Source organism: Lutjanus erythropterus, chromosome 1, assembly GCF_056507025.1.
Source record: "Lutjanus erythropterus isolate fLutEry1 chromosome 1, fLutEry1.hap2, whole genome shotgun sequence".
NCBI classification, from domain to species: Eukaryota; Metazoa; Chordata; class Actinopteri; order Lutjaniformes; family Lutjanidae; genus Lutjanus; species Lutjanus erythropterus.
The window spans coordinates 48,895,975-48,922,797 of NC_139317.1; the positions used below are offsets into that span (position 1 = coordinate 48,895,975).

At 38.2% G+C, this 26,823-nt stretch overlaps 1 protein-coding gene across 2 annotated transcripts in view; it reads left to right on the forward strand.

Annotated features, from left to right (window-relative positions):
• The window catches only part of ano1a (anoctamin 1, calcium activated chloride channel a), a 114,605-nt gene that overhangs the window by 7,708 nt on the left and 80,074 nt on the right, over nt 1–26,823 (forward strand). For both annotated transcript variants that reach the window (XM_084722754.1, XM_084722746.1), the window contains exon 2: nt 5,132–5,286. In XM_084722754.1, coding sequence (XP_084578880.1) covers nt 5,188–5,286 — 99 coding nt within the window. In that variant the 5' untranslated portion in view covers nt 5,132–5,187. The remainder of the gene's footprint in view (nt 1–5,131; nt 5,287–26,823) is intronic.

The window sequence follows — 26,823 nt, forward strand, 5'->3', positions numbered from 1 at the left end:
GTATTGAGGCTGTTGGTCCTCTGCAGCGGCTGCCGGTTCGAGTCCCGCCTGCGGCTCATTTGCTGCGTGTCATCCCCTCTATCTTCACCCCCCTTTCCTGTCATGCCTTCAGCTTTCGCTATCAATAAAAGGCAAAAAGCCCAAAAAAAAAAAAAATAAAAAAAAAAAAAGGGCCACACTTTCTTTAAATTCCCATCCTCTATCTATAAATCGATCTCTCCTCTTCCTCACAGGCAACCATGGTCCTCATACCTAGGCGATAAATAGGTTGTATCAGTTTGCCTTCCAAAACAGCCCACATGATGGTTACAAAAATAATTCAGTGTTTTCCTGATCTCTCTATCTCTCTAGGAAGCCTGGGTAAGGTTAGTTAAAGACTATAGTAAAAGAAGCTGATGTTAACTGTTGGTTGGAGACACAATGCGACAGCACTTTTTTCACCCAACCATCCACCTCAGCCTTCATCCTAAGAGGTTCTGGAAGAAGACAGTCATTATGTGCACCACCACAAAAGGTTCTGAGGAAAACTGAAACCGGTCATTTAAGCACTCAGTGAAGTTGTTTGGTGAGGAAAATCTCTTTTGGTTTCATTAATGGCTTTTGCGTCATTGTTCTGGAGCTCCAGAAGGGTTTCTGTGCTGTGATGCAACCTGGCCACTGACACCCACTGTGATGCAGCACAGAAGCCAGTGAAGGTCCTAAATACTATAGTACAGTAACCAGATTTATCAAACCAACTGGTTTGTCCTAATAATATACTTTTTGCTTGACTATAACAGACTGATTACAATATGAAATTTTACAATTCATATGCCTTCCATTGTGGATGGTATGTTAGATTTTGGAGAGACAGAGCAGCAACACGTAGTGCTTGATCATCATCTCTCCTTCTGGCCAACAGCACAGTTAGCAGGGACAAGGACTGCACTTCAGAGGAAACTGGCATTCAGTCTGTCAACAGATTGTAATGTTTGCTACCCTCAGCTAGCCTTCTGATATTTTGTTTCCTCCTTGTATTAATATTATCCGGTTATTGTTTACTGACAGTAACAATACAGAAGGAACAGTCAAAATATAATGCTAAAGAAGAACAAGTACATCTTCTATGTACAACATCTATGTATGTTTATCTACATTCACACATGCAGCCTTTCACAGAAATGTTTCAGTATTTTCCATGGACAGGGTCATATACAGTGGTGGACAAAGTACTCGACCCCAGTACTAGAGTCAAAGTATTGATACTCCTGGTCAAATATTACTCATCTACAAGTGAAAGTTGCTCAGTCAAAATTTTACTTGAGTTAAAGTACTAGAGTTCTTGTTTTTAATAATACTTTAGTATTCAAAAGTACAAATTACAAAGTACATTTTCTAATATCAATACATGCTGTGTTGTTTTCATGATGCATTTACAGAAGCTTGTAACTCTCTGAAACCATCTAATGATGCATTGATGCTTGTAGAACCACTCTGCTACACAAAGTCTATAGAAACATAGAAACACCTATAACAACTTGAGCATAGAATTTCTGATGTAACTGTATTAAAATCACAGCATAAAATCAGATTGAAGCCAACTGTAAAGAGTTCTTCAAGTCTGTCAAATAACTGAGATTTCTTTCTGGCTTCAGGGGCAGTATGTACATGAATTATGTGATATTTTTCACCCTGATAAAAACAATCCAACTTTAAAAGCTACCTGGAATAATGAATAATTATAATAATATCTTGAGATTTAATTTTGTCTTTCTCCTGCCGTCACCATTACCACTTTTTGTTTGAATGAAAGAGGGAGAGTTTGCTTGTTCTTGTTACAGAGCACCTGGATCATGTATTTCCACTTTTACATCAGTCCCATTTGAGAGGAGCTACTGTGATTGGTTTCCTTTTCTGAGGAACACAGCATGTGACCAATCGTATTTTAGAAAAGAAAAAGCAGCAACAGCTGACTTCAAAGCTGTGCTTAGTCGAAACGTAACAACAACCTTCACAGGAATGTAGTGGAGTCAAAAGTATAATATTTGTCTTTGAAATGTAGTGGAGTGAAAGTCCGAAGTTTCCAAAAAAAACCCCAAATAGAATTAGAACTCATAACTGTCAAGTCATGTCATGTTAGCATGTAGCACTGGGACATTATGACTACTCTCTCTGCCATGCTTGTGTGATTAGCTGGCTATAGCTTTAGTAATGTATCTGCTGAGCTTTATGGGACACTCCAGACATATGCAATAAGAGGACAGACATAGTGCATGTGGGCAGGCAGGTAGGTAGATAGGCATAATTTGGCCCAAATGAAATTATTGGATGGACTTATTCAGGCCTGTGACAGCCACAGATACCTGATGCTACTAAATACCATTTTCAATTTAAGTACAAATCATCTGTATATTAATTTAATAGATTTCTAGTGCATATTAGCACTTCCACTTCCTTGTCAAGAAGTAAGTGGGTTTTTTCTGCAACATAAAATACATCAGTAAACAGCCTATTCGTCAGTTTTTGTAACTTTTTCTTGGTAGCTAACAAGCGGCTAAATGAAACTACAATGGTGGATGTGGACATTGAACATCATCACATCGAACACTAGTTACTTATGGGGCTTTTCCACTGGTGCTTTTGGACGCCCTGACTCAAACGGTGCCGTGCTGATTTGCATCTCCATAACCACTTTTATCGCACCGAGCCATGCTGGAGATGGACCTACTCTGGAGTGGGGCCAAAGTTAACCTGACCCACCTCCAAGCAGGCTGTGGGGACGTCTCACTGACTTTGGCCAACCTGTGACATGCATCTTTTCTCCCCCTCAAACAAGCAAGTGTTGTGACACTCAGCTCATGTGTACAGGAGAGCAGAGAGGAAGAACTTTCAAAAAGTCTCAACATCGGGCTTGGTATTAAATATCTGATGAATGATAATGTCTAATATTTGCCTCTATAAAGACCGAAGACATCAGGTCATAAGAGGTGATTCCTGCAGTTCTGCTGTTAGTCAGTTAATCAGCAGTTCTGTGGTGATACTGATAGTACAAACACAATCTGGTGAGACACATTGAACTGTGTTTTGTATGATGGTTCCTCTTGAGCTTTAATCAAGTAACAATGGACCTGATCTCTCTGGGATTCAGATATTGAATCGTGTTTTCAGCATATTGCTGCTGTGTCCGTGACTGATCTGTTTCCTCTTTGGTCAGAGCTTCAGTACACACTGAGGAAGGTGTTGTTGTTGCTGACATGTCTGTCATTTGTACTTCCTAAGGAGAAGACTACACACTGCCTCATAAACTCAGATAACACACATCAGCCGGGGCTTCACTTGTACAGTGATGACACCAGATCACATGACTGCTGCATCACTGCACAGAAAGAACATGAAGAACATGGACATGAAGTCCATCAGTATCCATGGTGACAGCTGTTTCCTGTTCATGATAGACAGTGGCAAGTGCATCCTGTAGTTATCTGTTCATATTTTTACTCTTCCTTAATGCAGAGATGCTTCCACAGCTGTGAGGTTGGTTTCATATTAGGGCTGCACAATTAATCGCAATTGCATTAAAATTGCAGTATGGCCCAGAGCAATATCCAAATCACAGAACCAGAACCAAATTGCAGTTTTTTAAAAAGGAAAAATGCTTGACAAAACAACATCATAATGAGGTACTATAGTGCTGCAGAGATGACCCGACCCAAAAATTGTTCTGCAGATGAAAGATAACATGTTCGTTTGATACAGATCTCAGTAAATATCATATCATCATGATTTTAATAGCTTTTTTTCCCAGTGAACATAAAAATTGTAATGCAAAACTGATCACTTCCACCAATTGCATTGCAATCACACTTTCAGTCAGAATACTCACAATATGACTTTATTACCAAATTATGCAGCCCTGCTTCATAAGAACACACATTCAACCTCTGGGCTTGTGGACTGAGCCCTGGCAGACTTCTGTCATATGGAACGTGATGTTTTACTGCCATCACATAAAGTCTGAAAAAACAAAAAAACACTCTTGGATTAGACTTAAGACAATTGTTTCCATGGAGATAAACTAAAGTACTTGACCAGATAATCCATTTCAAAGTAGTATTCTGAAATGTTGTTAAAGGAGAAATCTGTAATATATTAACCATAATAGATCATAAAATAACCACAATGTGTTATCAGAGATCAAAGAAACATTTTAAGTTGCTTCACTTGATATTAACACTACAGCCACGATGTCTTCTTTTGAAATTTCTGTTCTGGGACGGAATAACTATTTGTTTGTCCATTTCACATTAATCAAAGGAGAATAAGTAAGCATCTGTTTATGAGTTGTAAGAAATCATCAATAATCATGTAGAGGGCGTAGATGCTTATGACTGTTAAATTGAGAAAAATGTTACTGGAATTTAGCAGCAGTGAGACAGGCAGCCTCTCAAACTAGTAATTCGGAGTGTGTATTTCCAGAGCAGTGGGCTTTTGTTTTCAGTATAACCTTACATTGACAGACATTTGACATTGATAAACAGCTGATTAATTGTCAGTTTATGATGTGGTGCATATCCTACACTCCTGCAGAGCTCCTGCAGCCTGTCTGTCTCTGTTGTGTCTGAGGAGGAGGGGCTGGGAGAAAAAACTCACATCAACCATAGGTCAGATATTAAACAGGATTACAACCTATTTAATATACAGTTTAAGGCTCCAACTCGCTATTTGAACTTCTGTACTCATTTTTGCATCGACAATGGCTTCTAAAATCAATATTTCTATATATGTATATATGTGTCTTTAATGTTATTGATGTTGGCAGTTTAGGAAGGATATGTGGAAAGGTTGCTGCATTACACAGTATAACAGACATGCTTTGCAGCAACATTTTAAATACTGTTAATATGCATGTGAAACCATCACCAGTCTTGGGGTCTTGCTATATAGGAGAAGGTAGAGAAATTATCTGGAGGTATGACACATACAGGGATTTTCTCTTTCATAACTATAACTGCAGTTACAAATTACAATACAGAAAAAATCAAGTAGAAACTGTATTTTTCTGAAGGAGTCTGGAATATAAGCTTTAAATTCAGCACAGGCAGTGCTGTCTAAGATAAGAACACCCAAACCCATCTCTCTGTTCCTCTCCCAGGTTCTCCTCCCCGGGCTTGTGAACACTTAGGCAGCCCACAGCAGGAGGAGCCCGCCATGATGAGGAGGAACGACGACTACCTGCCAGTCCCTGGCGAGGAGAAGAACCTGGAAGTGGACTTTGTCAACAGGAGTCCCAGGAGCAATGAGTCCATAGTAAGACAATACATCCCTGTTATCATTCCATTCTGCAGATGGTGCAGTGCAGTGACTGAGGAAAAACACTGCTGACCAGTGAAGTCTTTTACCATGACAAAAACAAAATGGGTGTCAGGTGAAGTATTATTGGAATATTGAATTTTCATTGTGATACATTAGAATATTTTCACAGTTGAGCTTCAGACCAGTCTGTCTCTGTAGCTGAGAAAAATACTCTAAAACAAGAATTAGAGAAACAAATCAAAAGAAAATAATTTTAAGGGAGACGAAGGGATCAAAACATTTGTGATTAACAAATCATATAAATTTCATATATTTCCTACTAATGCTGTTCTGAAGTGGAGCTCTTGAGTGGAGAAAAGGGACTGTAATAAGTAATTCAAATATTTCAAATTCTAGTATCATGAGGGTGTTTGAGACTATTTAAAACCTCTATTTAAAGGCTTTAAATAGTTAAATGCATATATGATATCAAACTTTAGTTTCTCTTTAAGGATCCATGAAGATATGAGTGAAAATAAACAGTAGACCTGCTTAAAATCAGCTCATGTTGCTGTTTAGACTGTTTCTCAAGACTGTGTGGGCATTGAAGTTTGATTGACAGCTGCCTCAGGAGTCCCAATGCAGAAGTCCTGCTGTGGACCGCTGTAGATGTGGGCAGCAGGAAGATGTATTTTAACATCTAGAAAAGGACTATGTTAAAAAAATCAATATTGATTTAAACGTATACTATATTTAGAACATGTTCGCTGCTTTACTTTGTTGTCAGACAGTCTTTTCTAACAGGGAACTAACGCCACCGTCTGTGCTCTCTTCACAGCCACCAGAATCCATACACAGAAACAGTTATTTTACTTCTCAGGACATGGGAAATATAGGGTCACAGTTGCCTTTATTTGTTTGTATTTGTTATTGTGTGACATCAGTGTTTTATCATGCTTTTTTGGGTCAGAACTAACGGTACTTGCCATTGATCGAGGCAGCAGTTGACCAGCAACCTCTGTGTCCTGTGAGGGAGAATGATTGTTTTTTTCAATGGAGTGTTGTGGCTGTGAAGAACAGATGGGGGCTTCAGTTCCCCCCTTCAATAAAGACTTGCTGTAACAACAGAGTAAAGCAGGGAAGAAAAGCGATATTGATTTTTGCTAGGTTAAATCACCATTTGTGTTAAAGGAGTCATATAACATTGTTGAGTTGGCTCAGACTCAGAGAACAGAAGCAGCAGAGGAATTTTGTTGCACACACATAGCAACTGACATGGATTTTTTATGGTTGGTTTGAGGAATTAATTATGTAATTTTCATGAGAACTCTCCAAGCACAAACACGTCGAATTCAAACTCAATACAATAGTGTGCAAAAGCTCAGATTAAAAAAAATATGATTAAATCTGATTTTTAATAATTATTATATGCTAAGTATTATGTACATTTACAAAATAAATTTGACATGTTGACCATTAATTAAATGTCTTATTTCAGAGATTGAATGTAAATGGTGAATCAGCTGAAACTGTGTTCAAAGAAAGGACTTAGAAACAATTTAATCTACAAGAAGGCACGATAGTTTGAGAATTTGCCATAGCTGTTGCACAAAGTTTCATCAACATCAACAACTCTCAAAATTGTGAAGTTTTTAAAGGGATTCTGCGGAACTAGCGTTGCAGTAACTAGTTAAATGGTTAAACCAGTGTAAACAGACAGTGTGTTCATGAACATCTGCTTCTTATCCTGACAGGTAACAGAACCCAAACATGCCATTTGCATCACAGTGAACCAAATGAACATTAGACAGCTATTTTGTGTGGACGTATAGGGCATCAGTTGAGTAGGTGGTTCTTCAGTGTGGACCACGACACACTGCATACACAATGCTGAGCAAATGTGGTCACATGCGGCCCAGATCACCTCTGAATGTGGTCTGAGCGATCAGATCTCAATGCATCCGTACATTGAGCTGTCCACTTGTGATCGCATCACCCAGGATTAATACCAGGTGTAAACAGGGCCTGTGTGTCGCAGGTCCTGACTGACTGTAACAGGTGCTCAGTGTCAGTCGCAATGATAGTCACTACAGGCACATTTTGCCCATTTGAGGGAGTTTGTGTGTGAGTACCTGTGTGCTAGCTAAGCTGTGTTGGATGTGTCAGTACATTACATTGTCATCATTCTGGTAGTTACTGTGGTTAAGTTAGTGAAGCTGTGATATACAGCACAGTTATGATCAGGACCATGTACTGTGTTCACTGCCACCAAACAGGCTCATTAGCGTTAGCAGCTAAATTTCTGTCATGAGTCTAAATTATTTTACATCCAGAGTATGGCTGGGTTTTTAATCGAATTTGGATTTTAACTTTTCAGTTTTGTTTTTCAGTTATATTGACATGTAATCTTCTTAAATCAGTGAATAATTGTGTTTAATATTCAGGATTTCAATATCAATCAAAATAATCATGATTCTGTTTTTGGCCATAATCAGGTAGCCCTAATTCAGAGTAGAACAAATCAAGCCCAACAAAATTATGTATATTTTATACACTACACTACTTTTGCATTACTTTTGAGTTACTTTTACTTTATGGTAAATTTATTTTAACAGAGAGAGACAGAATATCAACAAAAAATCCAGAAATAATATCATCATATAAAGTTTAGAAATGAATTTACATTTGATCAAATACTTATTTTCTCCACTGTATATTCAGATTCAACCCTGAACCTGAGGTGCACATATTCACTTCTCCTCAACAGCATGTGGACTCGCGGTTTAGGTTGCTGTTTGTAATAATAACACAGTAGATGGCCGCATGACCCACTCTCTATGACAACGTTAGCTTACCTTGTCATTGCTGGTGTTCACAGGGATTTTGTTGACAAGCTTTATGAACATCGGTGATTCTACCGTTGATAGGGGGAGCATGTCTTCCACAATATACATTGCCGCCAGTCTCCTCACTTCTCTGGCTTCAAGAAGCATGGCAGACCGAGAGAAACTTAACTTTTTTTTGTTGCTTTGTCTTTCCTGTATGCTCGTCCTCGGTTGTCTTTCTCTTATCCGCAGGTGCATCTCTCTCGTTTAGCTTAATGTTAGCGTGGCACCGATCCAGTTTACTAGTGCTATTTTTTGAAGTAGAGAGTTGCCTCGGTGTCGCACACAGATTGCACCTGACTATTATGCTCTTGTCCTTTTCTCTGAAGAACTGAAAATAATGTGAGTATGTCCATCTCGCAAATGTAGAATCCATGTCTGTAGTCATCTTTGTGAGTTCCAGCAACAGGAAATGACTCTCGCAGATTTTTTTTCTGTTGTCGGGATGTCTCGCAGTGTTGGTCAATTCTTAAAAAGCAATACCTAATCGGGTTTGTAACGCACTTAGATTGTAACTGGTATATTACAGAAAGTTTATTAGTAATGCGTTACAATACTGCGTTACAGCAAATAGTAATACATTACTGCAATTGCGTTACTTTTGTAACGTGTTACTCCCAACACTGTAGCTTTTAATATGAGCATACTGATGTCATGTGCTGATAAAAAAATAAAATTATAGTTAGGAGCCACAGGAGACTGACCTGAAATTTAATTTAAATCTATTGTCTGTAAGGGAAAAGTATTACTGTGCCACAGTCGATGTGCTGATACAACATTAACACACACAACAATTTATGTACCTGCTTACACAGCGGTGTGGCAAACAATAAAAGCTAATGATTTTCAAAAGAAGATTCCCACTGACACAGCTGTATCTTCAGTCCACTGTATCCATATTGTTCACTCATGATTGGAGTTGTGTTGTGTTATGATGACTGATGTGAGGTCTGAAGCACACAGTTTGCAGGTAGACTAACACACAGGTTCTACTTGTGTCACCTCTGTGTTGTGGTTCTGTTTAGGATCCTTTGATCAGGCTCCACACAGTTACCATGGTGCTGGAGGTAAGCGCTTCCAGACATGCTCTGGTGCTCAGGTATAATATACACATTCTAGTGCTGTATGTGAGATTGTGGTTTTATGGAAATATTGTTCATACACACAGTGACCAGTGGGAATGCACACAGTAATACATAACACATGCACAAAAACAATTCCATGTTGACTGTATTTAGACTTTAGACTATACATACATTTTTTCTGATGATCTGGGCTGTAGCCAGCTCTCTAGCTTCTGCCTCTGCTGTTAGAATGAGCCAGTGTCAGGGGAACAGGAAGTTAAATGAGTAAAACACAGCAGAGCTCATGAGCAGCACTGAACAGACTGTGAAGAGAGCAGCACTTAAAGTGAAGGCTATTCTTCCAGCTCAGCACCTCTGTTTAACCCGACTGCATTTTTATTTTTGTACCCTCACTATTGATCCGTTAAAGCTGCAGTGTTCAGTATACCCAACAATGCAAAAGTGTTGTATTGTGGAATAAACCAAACAGCACTGATTGATGTACTCGTTTTACAGTCTTTCTAATAGGCTGTTTCAGATGTTAAGTTTGTGGGATGTGTTTGTCTCCATGAGAGCATGAATATGCTTGGTCATTTTTGTATTAATTTGCCTGTTAGATTATGAGATATCTTATGTATAAAGCGAATCTTGTCCTGAATGTAGTGCTAAAGGAGAGCTTGTGGAAAGTCCCAAATGGGACAGGTTCAAGGCAAAGGTATAGTTGACCCAAAAATGAAAAATTCAGTCATTATCTATTCATCCTCATGCCAACTGAAGGTCAGGTTTAGTTTTTTAGTCCACAAAACACTGCTGGAGTTTCACAGGAAAAGTGCGTTGCAGATTCTCTGGAACAATGGAAGTGAATGATAACCAGTTTTCAAACACAAAAAAAGCCAACAGAATAAAAACATGAAATGCCTCTATAATATCTGGTGTAATCTAAGTTTCCCAAAGCCCCAACATGCCAAGCTGAATAAAAAAATGTTATTTACACCATGTTTTTAGCCTCTTGGAGCCACGTTCACAAACACATGCAGACTGTCTGAACTGGGTGTGTGTGGTGAAACGGTGTGTAAAAGGCACACTGTTTTCCTGTGAAAGTTCAGCAGTGTTGTGTGAACTAATAAAATAAACCCATCGGTCAGTTGGCATGAGGGTGAGTGGATAATGAATGAATTTTCCTTTTATGGGTGAACTGTCCCTTTAAATTTTAGGGTTGCTCCCTAACCCTCTGATACTGCCTCAAATGAGCTGAGACTTCCCAGCAACTTCTCACACAGCAAATTTTAAATGGTCAGTGGAGGAGAGAAACGGCAGCTTTACCTCAGCATCAGATCGTGTTAAGTCTGCATTCTTGTAGCAGCAGCTTGTGGTGGCAGACGGCAGGTCTCTTAGTGGAGCTAAGATCAACGCCAGAAATCTGACTGACAGATCACTGGTACCAGATCATAGATGCTGTTATTTCAATCTTTATTTCCTGATTTGGTTTGTTTTTGTTGGAATAAGGGGTAAAAGCCAGAGGGGAGTTTTTGAGTTGTCTTTCCTTTGGATTGGATTGAACTGCTTTGGGATTGTGGGGAAAACAAAATGGACTGGAGTGGATTTTTTAAAACACACTGATATCAGATCAGAACTTTGTATGGCTGATACCAAACCCAAAGGTTAGATATGGCAACAGACCATCTGTATTAATTTTTCTGTTATTCTCTAATTTGACCTGTGTGATCTATCAAATATTGCATTCTCTTAATCACAATTTATGTCTGTCCATCCACTCACTATCTCCAGCATAAATATGAGCACAGCAATACATCATTTGATGTTTAGAGAAAATAAGATAATCAGTTGTAATCATAAGAAAACTGTAATTTATTGTAAAACAAGATGACCAAATCATGATCTTAAGATGACAGGCAGAAACACTTTTGTAATTGGGACTAAATATTTTTCTCAGTCCTAAATCAGGCTTAACAGAAAAGGTTCATTTCAGTGCATAGTAAACAGGGTTTAAGAGTTCATTTGCATAATTGATTATTGTATGTGGTCAATGGTGCCAGTGAATCAGCTGCAGAATGGATGCTGGTAGGCTGAAGAACACCCCTCACACCAGAATTCAGAGAGTAACACGTCACAATCAATACACACAGTGACAGGCTCTCATTCAGTCCACAGCACAACATTCTTCCAGGATTTTTTATAATATACATCTAACAAAATACTCCTATAAATTAAATATATGTATATACAAAAATGCATAATAATAATGATAATAATAATATCCACTGATAAATTTAATAGAGATAAAAGCCGCTTTGCCTTTCAACACAGACAGAAAAACTCAGGAACACATTAACAAAGATCTGTTGTTATATTTTCATGCAGTTTAAGGCAGAATAAATGAGTTCTAAACATGCTAGCTTAACCAGAGGAGAGACAGAAGCAGCTACGCCACCCTTGTGTTTTTTGTGTGTCAATACTTAAAGCCCACCCCCCTCCCCCTGTAACCTAGCAATATGATGACATATTCATTATCTTTAATTCAATACAAGGCTGGTCATACACAGATATTTTGACAGATTTTGATGGCAGAGAATATTACACACAGGTTGTAGAATCTCCCTACCACTCCCTCCAGGAAATAGACAACACTGTAGTTACTGATGGATTTATTCATCTGAACTCCACTTCTGTCAACATCATGGTCATCAATCCACCGTCGAACTGTTCAAATACATGACAGTGTGCAAAATAAACACATTCAAGTTGCACATAAATTGACTACAAATATGTACAATAAACATAACACAGAAATAAACATACCTCACTGGCTGCACACAACCAAAGATGGAATGAATCTGCTTGAACAAAATATCTCCAAAAAAAGTGGCGATGTAACATCTCTTTTAAACTTTTAGGCAGAGCATAATGCCTTTCTTCTGCTGCACATGTTGACTTGGAGGAGAGGTGTAACAACTCAAAGTGTCCCCCGTGCAACGTGGCACTGACCATGGTTCCTATGTGGTGTAACTTACCAAACAAATCAATATTCATAAAATTAAATGATGTAAAAATATACATGTAAACAAAACACATCAAATAATGACATAAATAATATTTATGGCATTTAAACTCCCAAAACATAATAATGATAATAATAATAATGATAATAAAAATAACATGAACAATATATTGACTCAGCTACACTAATTGTGTTGTAGGAATTAATATTGGTGGAAATCTTGTGCTTCTGCTTTGCAGCAAAGTGGAAGTTGCTTTCTCTTCACTGGCGTGGTGGGACGAAGTATTTTAAAGGGACACTTATCTTACTTATCTCAATCTTCTTACCATGCAGAATTTTCTTGGTTTTATTTCCCTTTGATTGTGAACAGACTGCTTTCTACTGAGGATGCAGCTGACACTGAAGTTTTTTTTTAAATTCTGAGCATCACAAATGATTCTATTCACCTCAATTATGTTATAATGTACAGATATCTCAAAACCTGAACAAATAAAACGCTGAACTTTCACCATGGTCAGACACCGCTAGAGGTACGCAAGAAAATGTGTTTTGTTTTGTTTTTTGTTATTTGGGTGAACTGACCTTTTAAGTTACCACTTAGGGCTGAACGATTTTAGGAAAAGATCTAATTGCGATTTTTCTGGCAGATATTGCGATTTCAATTCGATTCACGATTTTTTCTTCAAATCAAGCTTCAGTGCAATATTCACAATGTATAGTAACATTTACAATCATTATTAATTATTCAAACTAGGTATTTGTGAGGGCTTCAAAGAAAAATAACATTAAGAGAAAAACTACTGACTATACTGAAGACAATTCGCACACATCATCACATTAAATCCGTATAAATAAATAAATTAATAAACAAACACACACACACACACACACACACACACACACACACACACAGGTCTGGTCCATTCATTAAGTTCCATATGACGTTTGCTGCATTGTCGGTTGTCGGCAGCAGGTTATGTTAAGAGTTTCAGATTAAATCGTCTGTAAAACGCGCTGTTCTTTAACTTATAATTGTCCTAACAAGGTTGTTTATGAGCGATATAGCTTTTAAACTGAGGGAAGACATTAAAAATGAAAAGTTGCTGAGCTGTATGTTCATAATATCACCGAACGAATCCATATAATGTAAAAATCAAACAGCGGTACAAACTGTCTGCATCGCGCTGTCATGGCAACCTCCGTTTGGTGATGCAGAGTCATTTTTCCCGTTTGCTCCAGATCATATTAACACTTTAAATTGACATGGTATATAATCCACACACTAAAATAATGATGAAACAACTACAGACACTTTGAATACTTTTTACTGTTATCTGTTTTGTTTTGGTGATATTGCAGCTCAGATCACTGATTAGAAAATTCATCATCATTTATCACAGCCAATTTTAAATCAGTTACACTCATTTTACGTTGGTTTGGTCAAAAACTTCAGTGATGTCCACGTCTCTGTCATCATAGGACAGTGTCAGACAGACTTCATCATGTTTAAATCTGCTGTATGGAGTTTTATTGTTTAATGTGCAGTTTTCATGTTAGAATAAACAGCAGCATTAAGACCGCATTTAGTCCATCAGTCATTTTCTGACATCATTCTTCTTCTCCTGCTTTATTTGCAGCAACAATGTTGCTTTTTGCTGTAATGTATTTAGTATCCTTTCCACAGCTCATAATTATAACAACTTGATCTTAAGTGGCTCGCGATCGCTTCATTTCATGCGGAAGAAGAGTCAAATGACGCAACAAACGCCCCTTTTATGTGAGCGCGCACAGAGTCTGAAGACGAAAGCCTGGATTAACAAAGTGAGTTGATAACCACCATCATGATACCCGTTATCTCTGATTGCGGTTTTAGGCTTTGTCGATCCAGATCATGCAAAGAAAGCCTGGCTGTGTTGAGTTTGCTTCGTAGTACAGCCCTCAGGAGCACTGCAAAAAACCGCAGCTTTGGCGATCACGTGATCGCGTTGTCTGAAATCGCAATTTCGATCAGAAAACGATAAATCGTTCAGCCCTATTACCACTGTCTCCTGTGTTCCTTGGCTTGGGAGAAGTGTGTCAGATTTATTATAGGCACTGTGGCCTTACAGGTCACTGAAGTCAAAGTTCCACAGTAACATACAGTAAACATGTAAAAACTGCTGCTGTGAAACACATTACTGACTGCTGGGTCGTCTCAGCCTTCAGCTTATTATGGCTCATATCAGAGATGCGTGTGTGTTTGTGTGTGTGCATGCGTGCATTGTTGGCTGTGTGTATGTGGAGCCCCAGCAGAGAGGAGAACCTCATTTCCCGATGGCTTGGTGAGAAAAGAGTTCCTATTGGTGAATAATGATACACCACCACATCCGCATGCGCCCTCTGAGAAGACACCCCTGACCTTTGTAGCTGTGACTACTTCCTGTTGAAGATATGTGTGTGTGTGTGTGTGCGTGTCTGTGTGTGGGGGGGGTTTGGGGGGGTGATGTTGGGGGTTATATACAGTACACACACACATACACACAGACAAACTTGCTAACCTTGAGAGGAGAAAACAGTTCCATACAAATTTAAGTTTCATAGACTTTTTTCCTCCATTCTGGTGACTTTGAAAGAATGAAAATGATAAAGTAATAAGTACATATTTTTGGCAAACAGATGCCTTCAGATGATGCTGACAAACAAAATGTGATATTTAGCCTTAAATATACATGGGTCACATGACTAATTATCACAGTCACTTCATCTTTAATTTTTCTTTATGTTTTATCTTTTTTCAACATTTTTCAAAGATTCATAAAGAGTTATAACAATAACATATATCTGATATAACTTCATATAATTTTGGATAATTTATATATTTATTATTTATATTGTTTCTAAGGATGTTATAGTATGTTAATTTGGCTGCTCTTAGAGAAAAAAAAGCTCCCTTCCTATTAAACTTTGTATTTGAAACTGAACCTCTTCTTCCAGGACATCTGAAATTTGCTTTCTTTTTTCATGCTCTCCATGTCTCTTGCTCGTGGTGGTGTCTAGAAAGGAACACCAGACCAGGGAACAATCTCACAAGAGTAATCATTTTAACCCAAACTGACCTACACATTAGACAGTACAGACTTAGACCTACACACATATAAAAATAATTAGTTGAAGAAATGAGGAAACAACAAACACAAATCTGAGAGTTTCACAAATCAAGTGTTTCCTTTGAGATGAGGCCCAAGCATGAATGTATTAAGGACAACTGATACAGTCTTACAGTGGGTACCTCTCCTCTGCATCACAAAATGATATTTGGTGTGTCTTTATTTTTATCCGGGTGGAAACAGTAGACTTCTAGGGCTGTAGGGTTTATACACACTGTAAAGTGTCAAAAATGTGGAGAAATATCAGAGAATTGTGACCCTGGGAGGAATCTGGAGAAGGCAATGAAAAACAGTATTCTCCCGGGAAAATCAGGATGGTTGGCAAGTACGCCAACACACATTGTAGCTGTAAGTGAGCTGGTGGTTGTAAAGAGGAAAAACCTTGTTATTTCACCGCTACTTTTTGTGTCAGTATTTGCTGATTGGATTGATTGTTGATCACTGACCATGACGGTAGCTCAGCTCATTCAGCCTTTATGACTCTTTATGATTCAGTCTTTATGATTTGATGAGCGTTTAATGACAGCAGGCTGTCTGAACCTCAACATGTATTATCATATAAATGTCTCTCTGTCTATCGTGTAAACACCACTGTTAGATATCAGCTACTATCACAAGTTCCCATACAGTATGTTTTTTGTTGTTTCATTGTTACATACTGTATACTATATACACACAGTAGTCACTGTATTAGGTACACCTACAGTATTTTGCATTTTTCATCTGCTTAAATCACGTTAATTGATACCCAATAAATAAATAAACACAAGGAACATTCAAAAGACAAAGAGCCTCATGCAAGAACAACTCATACGTACAGATATGTTCTGAAGTGGTGTGCACAAGTGACTTAGAACTTGTCCTATTCACCACTTATCTCATATTTTGAATTTTGAAACACAATTTACAGGATTCAGACCTGTTGTAGAGTCATGTGCAGTCAGTCTGCTGGTATCCAAACTGAAGTTTTTCATTAGTGACTGTATATTTCATTAGTCAGATTTATGTCGACATTGTCCTGTTTCAAAATATAATATAATTGTAAATTTAAAGCCTCTCGTCACTCATTCAATTATGTATTATTACCTGCTGTCAGGTGTATTGGCTGTATATCTGCACATGCAGGTTTATGAAGTTGCTATTCATCCTCATGCAACATCCTCACTTACTCTGTCCTCTGTCCCCATGATGAAAACCCTTTGACCCCCTCCTCCCACTGCAGTCATTGATCGCCTTGCTGTGGCGAGTCTTTTTTTTTTTCTTTTCATTTTCATATCAAAATGTTCCTTCTTTATTTCAGTGACAGTCTGAAAATCAGGTAACACAGCAGTGACAGCATTCACTTTTCATGTTTGTTTATTTTATCAGGTCTTTTAATTCCACTGCTGACACTGTTAAAATGACAGATTTTCCTTCATGGATCTCTGAAAGCAGGACGTCAAACTCCAAACTTGTAAAGTTCTTATTGTTCTTTGATGCCATTTTCATGAATGAACACTTCCTGAGATATGGAACAGGAAATGTTGCCTTATATGTTATTACTGGGACATTAATTATGCTAATTTACAAGTCTCATGCATGTGCACTCAGATACACACTGATGTATCATTTATACAGGTATCTGAAGTTATGAGTGTTTGCTGAATCTGGCATGACATGTTCATACAAGACCTCCATACAAACAAAAGTAAGAGAAATTTAAGATAAGAATACAAACATGTTCTTGATCTTCTTAGCTGCTATAATGTGTAGTGTGTGATATAATGCAATGTAATGTTTCCAGACTTTTTCTCTGGAGACCCACTTTTTAAAAACAACAAACCATTGTTTCCCAAGTCAGACTTTACTGAACCAACAGGCCTTATCAATAAATCTTGGGAGTCAGAAAGAGTGATTTGTCACTTCAGTCAAATTTCCTGACCATTTTTACTGCCATTTCCAGATCACTTTATTATCTTGATATGTATTATTGAAAACATATACACATGTTAAAAATTTTATAAATGAGAAATAAAGGCTGAGTTGACAGATCATCTCATTGTTTTCAATTCCTCTTCCTTCCTCAGGAAAACAATATAAGATGTTTTAGCCTACTTCATTAATGAGACAAAATAAGTGCACTGAGGCAGAATTCATAGGCTCCCATTTTTTCTTGTCATCAGTAAGTTTAAGTGCTTTATAAAAGATGTACTAAGTTCCAAATAACGATAATTTCTTCCATAGTCTTGTATTTCTTAGACGACCCAAATAAAATCTCCTGTGACCCACCTTTGGGTCATAAACCAGTCTCTGGTGTAATGTGTACAACAGCATTTCAGCTGATAGCTGATAAAGGATTTCATGTCTTTAGTGATTTACCTGTCCAGGAGCTCTAGGTGCAAAAATAAACTACAGTCAGTTTGCAAACAGGGCACAGACATCACTGCAGAAAGTTCATCCAGCGATTACAGAGCATTCATTTGTGTTTGTGTTCACCCTCCTACAAATCTAAGTCCAATATTCACTCTCTTTTTACTCCATTTTTGGTCCCCACTAAATCCCGAGAATAAATATCTGGCTGCTAAATTCTCCACTATGTTCATAAGCTAGTTGCCAATTTTGTCTGCTTCACATAGCAGTGACATTTTTGGACCGAGAGAACTGCTGCTGCTGATTTTTTCGTAGCTTCTTCACAACAAACTGCTCTGATCACATTTCATGGAGTCACTTGGTCCACTTGTAATGTAAGAATATTGATTAAAGCAGCTTTAAGTACTCATCACATACACAGCAAGGGCCGCCAACTCTCACACGCTGCATGTGAAACTCACACAAATGACACTCTCACACCAACATGCCTTTTCTCACTCTAACTTTACTTCCTCTGATAAAGTTTTTTTTTCAAGTTCAGATGGTCTGGCACAGCAGACAATAACAAGTTTAAGACAGCACTCTTCACAAATTAGCAGTTATCCTACCGATTGTCACCTGTTGAAACCGAGTGTGCAACAACAAATCACTGCAATGGGTGTTTCTGTCGGAGCAGCGTGTCACAGTGGTTTTCTGGTTGTGAGCAAAGCTGGAGAGACTGTGTGAGATTGTGTGTGAGACTGTGGTGAATCTTTGTGGCAGTTATACTATCTTCAGTCAACAATGGTTCAATATTCATCACTGAATATCTTCTGAACATCTTCATCTCTGTATGGGGTGGGTGTTATTTTTTGTGTGTGTGTGTGTGCGTGTGTGTGCGTATGTGGCAGGTAGGCGGTGGTACAGCGGTGGTTACTGTTTTGTAGACCAAAAGACTAAGCCTGACCTTCAATCAGCATGAGGGTGAGTGGATAATGACAGAATTTTCATTTCTGGGTAAAGTGTATTTACCAATACCACAATGTCAAAATATTGTGTATTGGATTTGGATTTAACTTCTTTACAGTTACAGTACAGTCAGTCAGTTTTGTTCCAACCTAAGGGTTGGTCTTCAAAGGGTCACCAGATAAATCTGATAAAAATAAATCTCCTCATGAGATGATTAATGGAAAAGAAAACAAGTAAAAGCAAGTTCTGATACACAAATCTATTTTCATTCTTTGGATTTTTCCCTAATCTTTACTTTTTGTGAATTATTGGATAATTTGGCCTCTTTGGACCTCAAAATGTTTTTGTTTTTTTTTAGCAAGCAAGCTCAACACAGCCAGGCTTTCTTTGCATGATCTGGATCGACAGATCCTAAAACCGCAATCAGAGATAACGGGTATCACGATGGTGGTTATCAACTCACTTTGTTAATCCAGGCTTATGTCTTCAGACTCTGTGCGTGCTCACATAAAAGGGGCATTTGTTGCGTCATTTGACTCTTCTTCCGAATGAAATGAAGCGATCGCGAGCCACTTAAGTCAAAATCATGAAGTTATAATTATGAGCTGTGGAAAACATACAAAATACATTACGGCAAAAAGCAACACTGTTGCTGCAAATAAAGCAGTAGAAGAAGTATGCTTTCAGAAAATTACTGATCGACTAAATGTGGTCTTAATGCTGCGGTTTATTGTAACATGAAAACTGCACATTAAACGATAAAACTCCATACAGCAGATTTAAACATGATGAAGTCTGTCTGACACTGTCCTATGATGACAGAGACGTGGACATCACTGAAGTTTTTGACCAAACCAACGTAAAATGAGTGTAACTGATTAAAGATTGTCTGTGATAAATGATGATGAATTTTCTAATCAGTGATCTGAGCTGCAAAATCACAGAGACAAAACAGATAACAGTAAAAAGTATTCAAAGTGTCTGTAGTTGCTTCATCATTATTTTAGTGTGTGGATTATATACGATGTAAATTTAAAGTGTTAATATGATTCTGGAGCAAACGGGAAAAATGTCTCTGCATCACGAAACGGAGGTTACCATGACAGCGCGATGCAGACAGTTTGTGCCGCTGTTACATTTTTACATTATATGGATTTGTTCGGTGATATTACGAACATACAGCTCAACACTTTTCATCTTTCCTCAGTTTAAAAGCTATATCGCTCATAAACAACCTTGTTAGGACAATAATTAGTTAAAGAACAGCGCATTTTACAGACGATTTAATCTGAAACTCTGAACATAACCTGCTCCCGACCAGGTTATGAGTTTAGTATAAGTTACCATGGTGATCTAGCCAGGTTAAAAGAGAGCCACCTTCGTGACACTAAAAATCCTGGCTTTAGACTCAACATAGCTCGCTAACACATTAATCTCGCTTCGTAGTATATCCCTCTGGTGTGTGGAGGAAATGGCGGCCGCAGCGTAATAGAGCTCCCATGCCAAACCCCCAAAATCATGGTTAAAACGAAGAAATAAGAAAGAAAACAAAATATGCAAAGGAATAGTCTGATGAGGAATGCATTTATGCTCAGGAGCAATAACGAAGTCTAACAAATTAAAGTCAAAAGACGAAAAGAAGTCAAAGGTGGCGACGAAAAAAGACCCATATTCATCATCTGTTTACGGACTTGAAAGATGCATTGATGATCTCAAAAGCTTTTGAGAAAGATACAGAATGAGAAATAAAGACTATCATGGAACAAACAGCTGATTTGCATAAGGATATGGAGAAAACAAAGCGCATGGACCAGTTGGAGACACGTGTCAGTGATTTGGATGAGGCCGAGTATATACAGCAAAAAATGGCCAGAGAAGTGAAAACTCGGACACAGGAGCTTGGAGAACAAATGGATTACTTGGAAAGTAAGTCAAGGCAAAACAATCTTTGTATTTACAACGTTGAAGAAAAAAGTGAAGGTAGTAACATGACAGCCTTCCTCCAGAAGCTAATTGCCGAAACTCTGAATGTCACCGGTGAGCTCAGTATTATAGCAGCACACCGTATACATAAGAAAAAATCAAACACCACAAGACCTATTATTTTTCCTGCGTTCCTGAACTTCGACACAAAGAAACGAGTGCTTAAAGCAGCATGGGATATGAAAGAGGTTTAGTACAAAGGAGCACGGATTTATTTTGATCATGACTTCACGTATAAAACAAGACAGCAGAGAGCTCTGTACCGACCAATCCGGGAACACCTGAAATCGCAGGATATTAAGACATACATCCTGGCACCTGCAAAACTTAAAGTCTTCAATGAAGACGGGACATCTACAATTTATTCCGACCCAGCGGAGGCAGCCAGAGACTTGGAGCAGAAAGGCCTATACAAAGTGAGTGGAGAGGGACATCGCTCACCTGCAGGTCCGCCGCAGACGTGTGGGAAGAAAAACGGATTATTATCACCAGCATGAATGAACAACTAGATACTTCAAAGCAGCTGAAATCGGCTAACAGGTACTAAGATGCTAGTATTTAAGTTTGTATAAAAACAAAGAGGCTGGGGAGGCCAAATGTAAGGACAAAGAGGGAGTAACGAGAGAAAAAAGGACGTTGAGTATATGTAATGGACAATATGAGAGACAATCTGTGTTAAGTATTGTTAATGTCGAGGCTTTCCATTTATGTATTGCTATTATTATTCTCCTTGTATAATGCTTCCTCTGCCCTTCCTGACTAGCTCTCAAGTTAAATTGAAGCTTATGGCTGTGCATGAGTGTGTGTGTGTGAGAATGAGTGAGAGGCTGTATGTGTAGTTGAATGGAAAACTTGAGATGGGGACTAGATGATGATAGGCAGGAGATAGGGAATGATAAAGGCAGGTTAGTGATTTAAGTGAATTTTCTCTCCTCCATGGGTTTCACCCCCTTTTGTTTATTTACATATTTATTTATATGTCTTCGCTTTCTTTTTTTCTCTCTCAATAATTGAAGATATAGTAGGATATAGGTAAATAGGGGATTAAAAGAGTAAATAAGTAGAAGTTGGGAAGTTTAATACCTGTTAGGCTTCAAGCATTCTTTGGTTAAGTGATTTAAGATAAAGTAATAATTAATAAAAAAAAAACAAAACATTCTTGTAATGGAATTCTGTAAACGCATTAAATTTTAAATGGTTAGGTTTTTCCCTTTTTTCTGAAAGATTTTCAGACAAAGTAGGGACAAAAACAAAACAAACAAACAAACAAATAAATAAACAAAAAAAAACAAAAACTAAAGTTAAAAGTGGGGATGTCCAGTGGGGACCACTTATCTCCAAATTTGATGATTTTGATTTGTATGAAAACTGAGGGAGGGAATCCTTTTTTATTTAGTTGAAATTATTTTTCTAATTCTGAAGTAAAATATATTATTTATAAAGCCATTGGATTATTTGTAAAGTGTATTGCCAGAAGGCCTAAAATATGGCTGATTTTCTTAGTTCCTGAAGACTTGACTTTTTGTGGGGATGGGTGGTTTTTCACTGGACAGTACCTAATGATGAGTAGGGGAATGGTGGGGCTATATGTTGATGGCAATGGGAAGCTTGATGTCTAAATACATTTTGGCAGCTGATGCAGTGCGCCCTAATGACCAGTTTAGAACAATGGTCACTAATAAACACTACCTGATGTTAAGGTGGAACCAGTGTTGTGCACGTTACTTTGAAAAAGTAATTAGTTATAGTTACTAGTTACTTCTCCCAAAAAGTAACTGAGTTAGTAACTGAGTTACTCCACTATAAAAGTAATTAGTTACCAGGGAAAATAACTATTGCGTTACTTTTTTTTTTTTTTTTAATCCAGCTTTTGCTGCTTGGACGGCGTGGCTCCATGTCCTTCTTTGTTAGCGGAGCTCACGTTAACAGCACCTGGCCTGCTAGCATCATTACTGGTATCAACAGTGTTTTTCGCCACTAGTTTAGTAGAAGCGTGTGCTGTCGAGAGGTGCTTCATTAAATTGGAGTTGCTTACACCGGACGTGGACAAACTCTTTGCTCTGGGACATAATGTACACTGTACATTTTTACCTTTTACCTCGATGAGATCAAAGTAGTGCCTGTAATTCCACCTCGAAAATGCCGTCTTTCCCTGTGACTCTGGACTCGCAATCTCTGATAGTTTGTGTGTGTGTGCTGCTATGTGCTGGGTTTGTGTGTAAACACCCGCCCACCTGATGTCTCTGGTTGGCTTAACATGAAATCTTACTCTACCTTAGCCAATCATCATTACTTAGGCAGTTATCTCGCCCCTCCCCTCCCCCCTCACCAAAGGGAAAAAAACACACACATTTGCAGCACCTGTGTCTGTGTGAGCCAAGTCGGATAACAGCTTAAGTGAGTAGCTTCAGTAACACGCAGTAACGGCGTGTTGGTAACGGTAACGGCGTTGTAACGATAGAAAAAGTAATTAGTTAAATTACCCGTTACTGAAAAAAGTACCGCCGTTAGTAACGGCGTTTTATTTTAACGCCGTTATTCCCATCACTGGGTGGAACCAATGTAACCTGTGCAGGTGTGTCCCCCTATTTTTGTGCTTTCCCCTCTTCCCCTCTTTTTTTTTCTTTTTTTGCCTTTCTTTATATATGGTTCATTTAGGGTTTTTTCTCTCTCCTTTTATCCCTATATCAAGCATGTACTCAAGATAATTTCTAATTAGATTAACCTGCTTTTTTACAGTATAAATGACGAAGTTGAAAATAATTTCATTAAATGTTAATGGGTTAAATAACCGAATTAAGCGGAAGAAGATTCTGCTTCAGTTGAAGAAAGCTAAAGGAGATGTGCTCTTCTTTCAAGAAACCCATCTGAGGAAAGAGGAACATAACAAGTTGGGAAAAACGACTAAGGGACTAATTTACTCCAGTTCATATGGATCAAAACAAAGAGGAGTAGCTACAATTATACAACCACACAGAGCTTTTGAAAAGGAAGATCATATTGTTGACAAAGAGGGTAGATTTGTTCTAGTAGTAGATAAAATAGAGTCAGTCACGGTCTCTTTTACAAATGTGTATTACCCACCAGAAATGGGCCCAGAAATTATGACGGAAATAATTTAAATTTTATTGACAAAATGTAAAGGAATTACAGTAATGGGAGGAGACTTGAATCTTATATTAAATCCTAGACTGGACTCCTCAAATAGTAAAACACACAGAGCAGACAAAGCATCATCAGTTCTTAGGGTGACAATCTCAGAGCTTTGATGGAGGATGTTGAATCCAACTAGAAAAGCATATACTTATTATTCAGGTAGATTCTCAACCTACAGCAGATTAGATTATTTTTTATGTTCCAAAAAGATGTAGAGTTGGTTGAAACATGCTTAATAGGCACAAGGGGACTTATCTGACCGCATGGTCGCATGACAGTGGCAAGAAATATAAATCTTAACATAAAGGAAGGGGAAAAAATATCGAAGTTCAATAACTCACTTTTGCGGGATAAAATGTCTATAAGAAAAATAAATAATTTGCTTAAAGAATATGTAGAGATAAATGACACTGGAGAGATCAATCCAATTACTTTATGGGAAGGAGCAAAAGCGGTTTTACAGGGACATATAATAGCATACTCAGCATTTAAGAAAAGACAAAAACAACAAAAACAGAAGATACTGGAAAAACAAATACAATGTTTGGAAGAAAGATATAAAATAAGAGGAAATGGAGTATAAAACTGAATTAAAATAGAAATATAAACAGTTAGATAGGATTTGTACAGAGGAAGTGGAAAGGTTAATGACATATGCAAAACAGAAATACTATGATGGAGGCCCAAAGTCCTTAAAACTTTTAGCACAGAGACTTAAGCAGCAGAGTAAGAGAGCTCACATTACTAGGCTGAAAACAGGAAGCAGGTTAGAAATAGTAACGGAAAAGGATAAAATAGCTGAAGAATTTGCAAAATATTATGAAAGACTTTATAAGGATGAAGCAAGCAATACTGATTTGAAACAAATTAAATCATTCTTAGATAAACTTAATTTAAAACAGATATCAGGAGGGAAAAATGATGAATTGATTAAAGACATAACTGCAGAGGAGACAGCACAGCAAATAAAAAAAACCTGAAAACAGGTAAAACACCAGGAGATGATGGATATACTAATGGATTTTACAGAGCATTTAATAAACAGCTGATACCATTACTATTACAAGCCTATAATTTTGCACTACAAATTGGAACATGGGCGAATACTTGGAATTCATCAAAAATAACAGTGATTCATAAAGAAGGTAAAGATGCTACAGAATGTTCCTCATATAGGCCAATATCACTATTGAACATTGATCATAAAATAATAACATCAATCATAGCACCGAGAGGAATAGACATGTCCCCTGACTGCTCCGAGAGAATGTGGCCTTAAAATAGTTTTTATACTGTACAGGCTGCACCTTCCTAGTCCGAGACAATTTATAACTAACTCTGAAAACTGTCTGGCTTAATTAGTCTGCTTTTTAACCGAGCATGATGTCAAATACTCGTCCTAAACAAGAGTCTGAAGAGGCCGCAAAGCACTGCCTCTCCCTGAGCCGGCTATACTGACAACAGAGGAGGCTAATGCTAAAAGCGCTCTTGATGCTACAATGCTGCAGTCTATGATGGACTCGTTGAAAAGTGATATATTCGGGAAGATTGATGCTCTGTCCACGTGCCTGCGCTCTGAAATAACCTCCGTGAGACAAGAACTGAAAAACTCCATTGAACCACTTCAGCGAGCAGTGGAAGCTCATGAGGTCACGGTAAAGGAACTTGAGAGCACGGCTACTGATCACAGTTCCCGTATAAACGAGTTGGAAACCACTGTTAGCATGCTAACTAAACAAGTGAAACGCCTGGATGACAGATGTGAGGACCTGGAAGGCAGATCCAGGAGGAATAACATTCGTTTGTTGGGTATACCAGAGGGACTGGAGGGACCCCGTGCCACTGATTCTATTGCCAAACTACTTCAGGATCTGCTTGGACTGAATGAGAAGCCCCTTCTCGACCGCGCCCACTGAGCCTTGCGTGAGAAACCTAAGGATGGGGACCTACCTCTGCCATTCATCGCAAGGGTACACTTCTTCCATGTCCTTACAGCGGGTGGGGGAAACTTCCCCCCTTCTCTATATTCCCTGATTATACGTCCTCCATGGCCAAGAGGCAAGCTGCGTTTGGTACAATCAAGCTCAACCTCCACTCCTACCCAGATGTAAAGTCTACCCGGCTACACTCAGAATCACCATGTCAGATGGGATATCTCACAGGTTTGAAGATCCTGCTAAGGCCACTGACTTTGTGAACAAGAACTGTAAGTAGATTTTCCCTCTCACAATGTAAGACGAGTGCACAAGAACTTATTTCAGACACTGTTTACATTAATGTGGACTACATTTCCCAGGTGCCTTGCCCGGTCCATGTGATCGTGTTTTTTTTTTTTTTTTTTTTTTTCTCTGTTCATTTTTATAACAATTCTGATAAATTGTGCTGATCACTGTTTCAATTATACTTTTTCAATTATAGGCACCCTGTTGTTTGTATTATGTACGTTTGTTTTTTCTAAGCAAGTCACAATTCATCTCAGGTAGCAATACTGAGTTTCTGTTAGAGCTACCATGGAGCGTTTTGGATTGCTTGTGTTCAAGGAGTTTTTTGGATGCATCTCAGTTGGGGAGATGCCAGTGCTTGGGTGGGTAAGTGGGGTGGGCTGTGTGTGTTATTATATTTTCTCCACACATTTTCTTACTTTCTGTTGGTTGTAATGTCAGTCACTGTGACTTCTGAATCTATTACGAGGTCAGTCTATCTGCTAATGTCACTGTTGGCCCGGCTCAACTTAACTCAGCATCCTGAGGGAAATGCGCTTAAGTTTATTAGCTGGAACTGCAAAGGACTGAATTCCCCAGTAAAGCGCAACAGGGTTATGCACCATCTTCGGCTCAGGTAATCTACCTTCAGGAAACACACTTGAAACTATCCATTCATTCAAAAATTAAAAGTGGGTGGATTGGCCACGCCTATTATTCCTCATTTCACACTAAGTCTAGAGGGGTTGCAATTTTGTTGCACAAATCAATCCCTTTTACATGTTCTAATGTGGTCTCTGA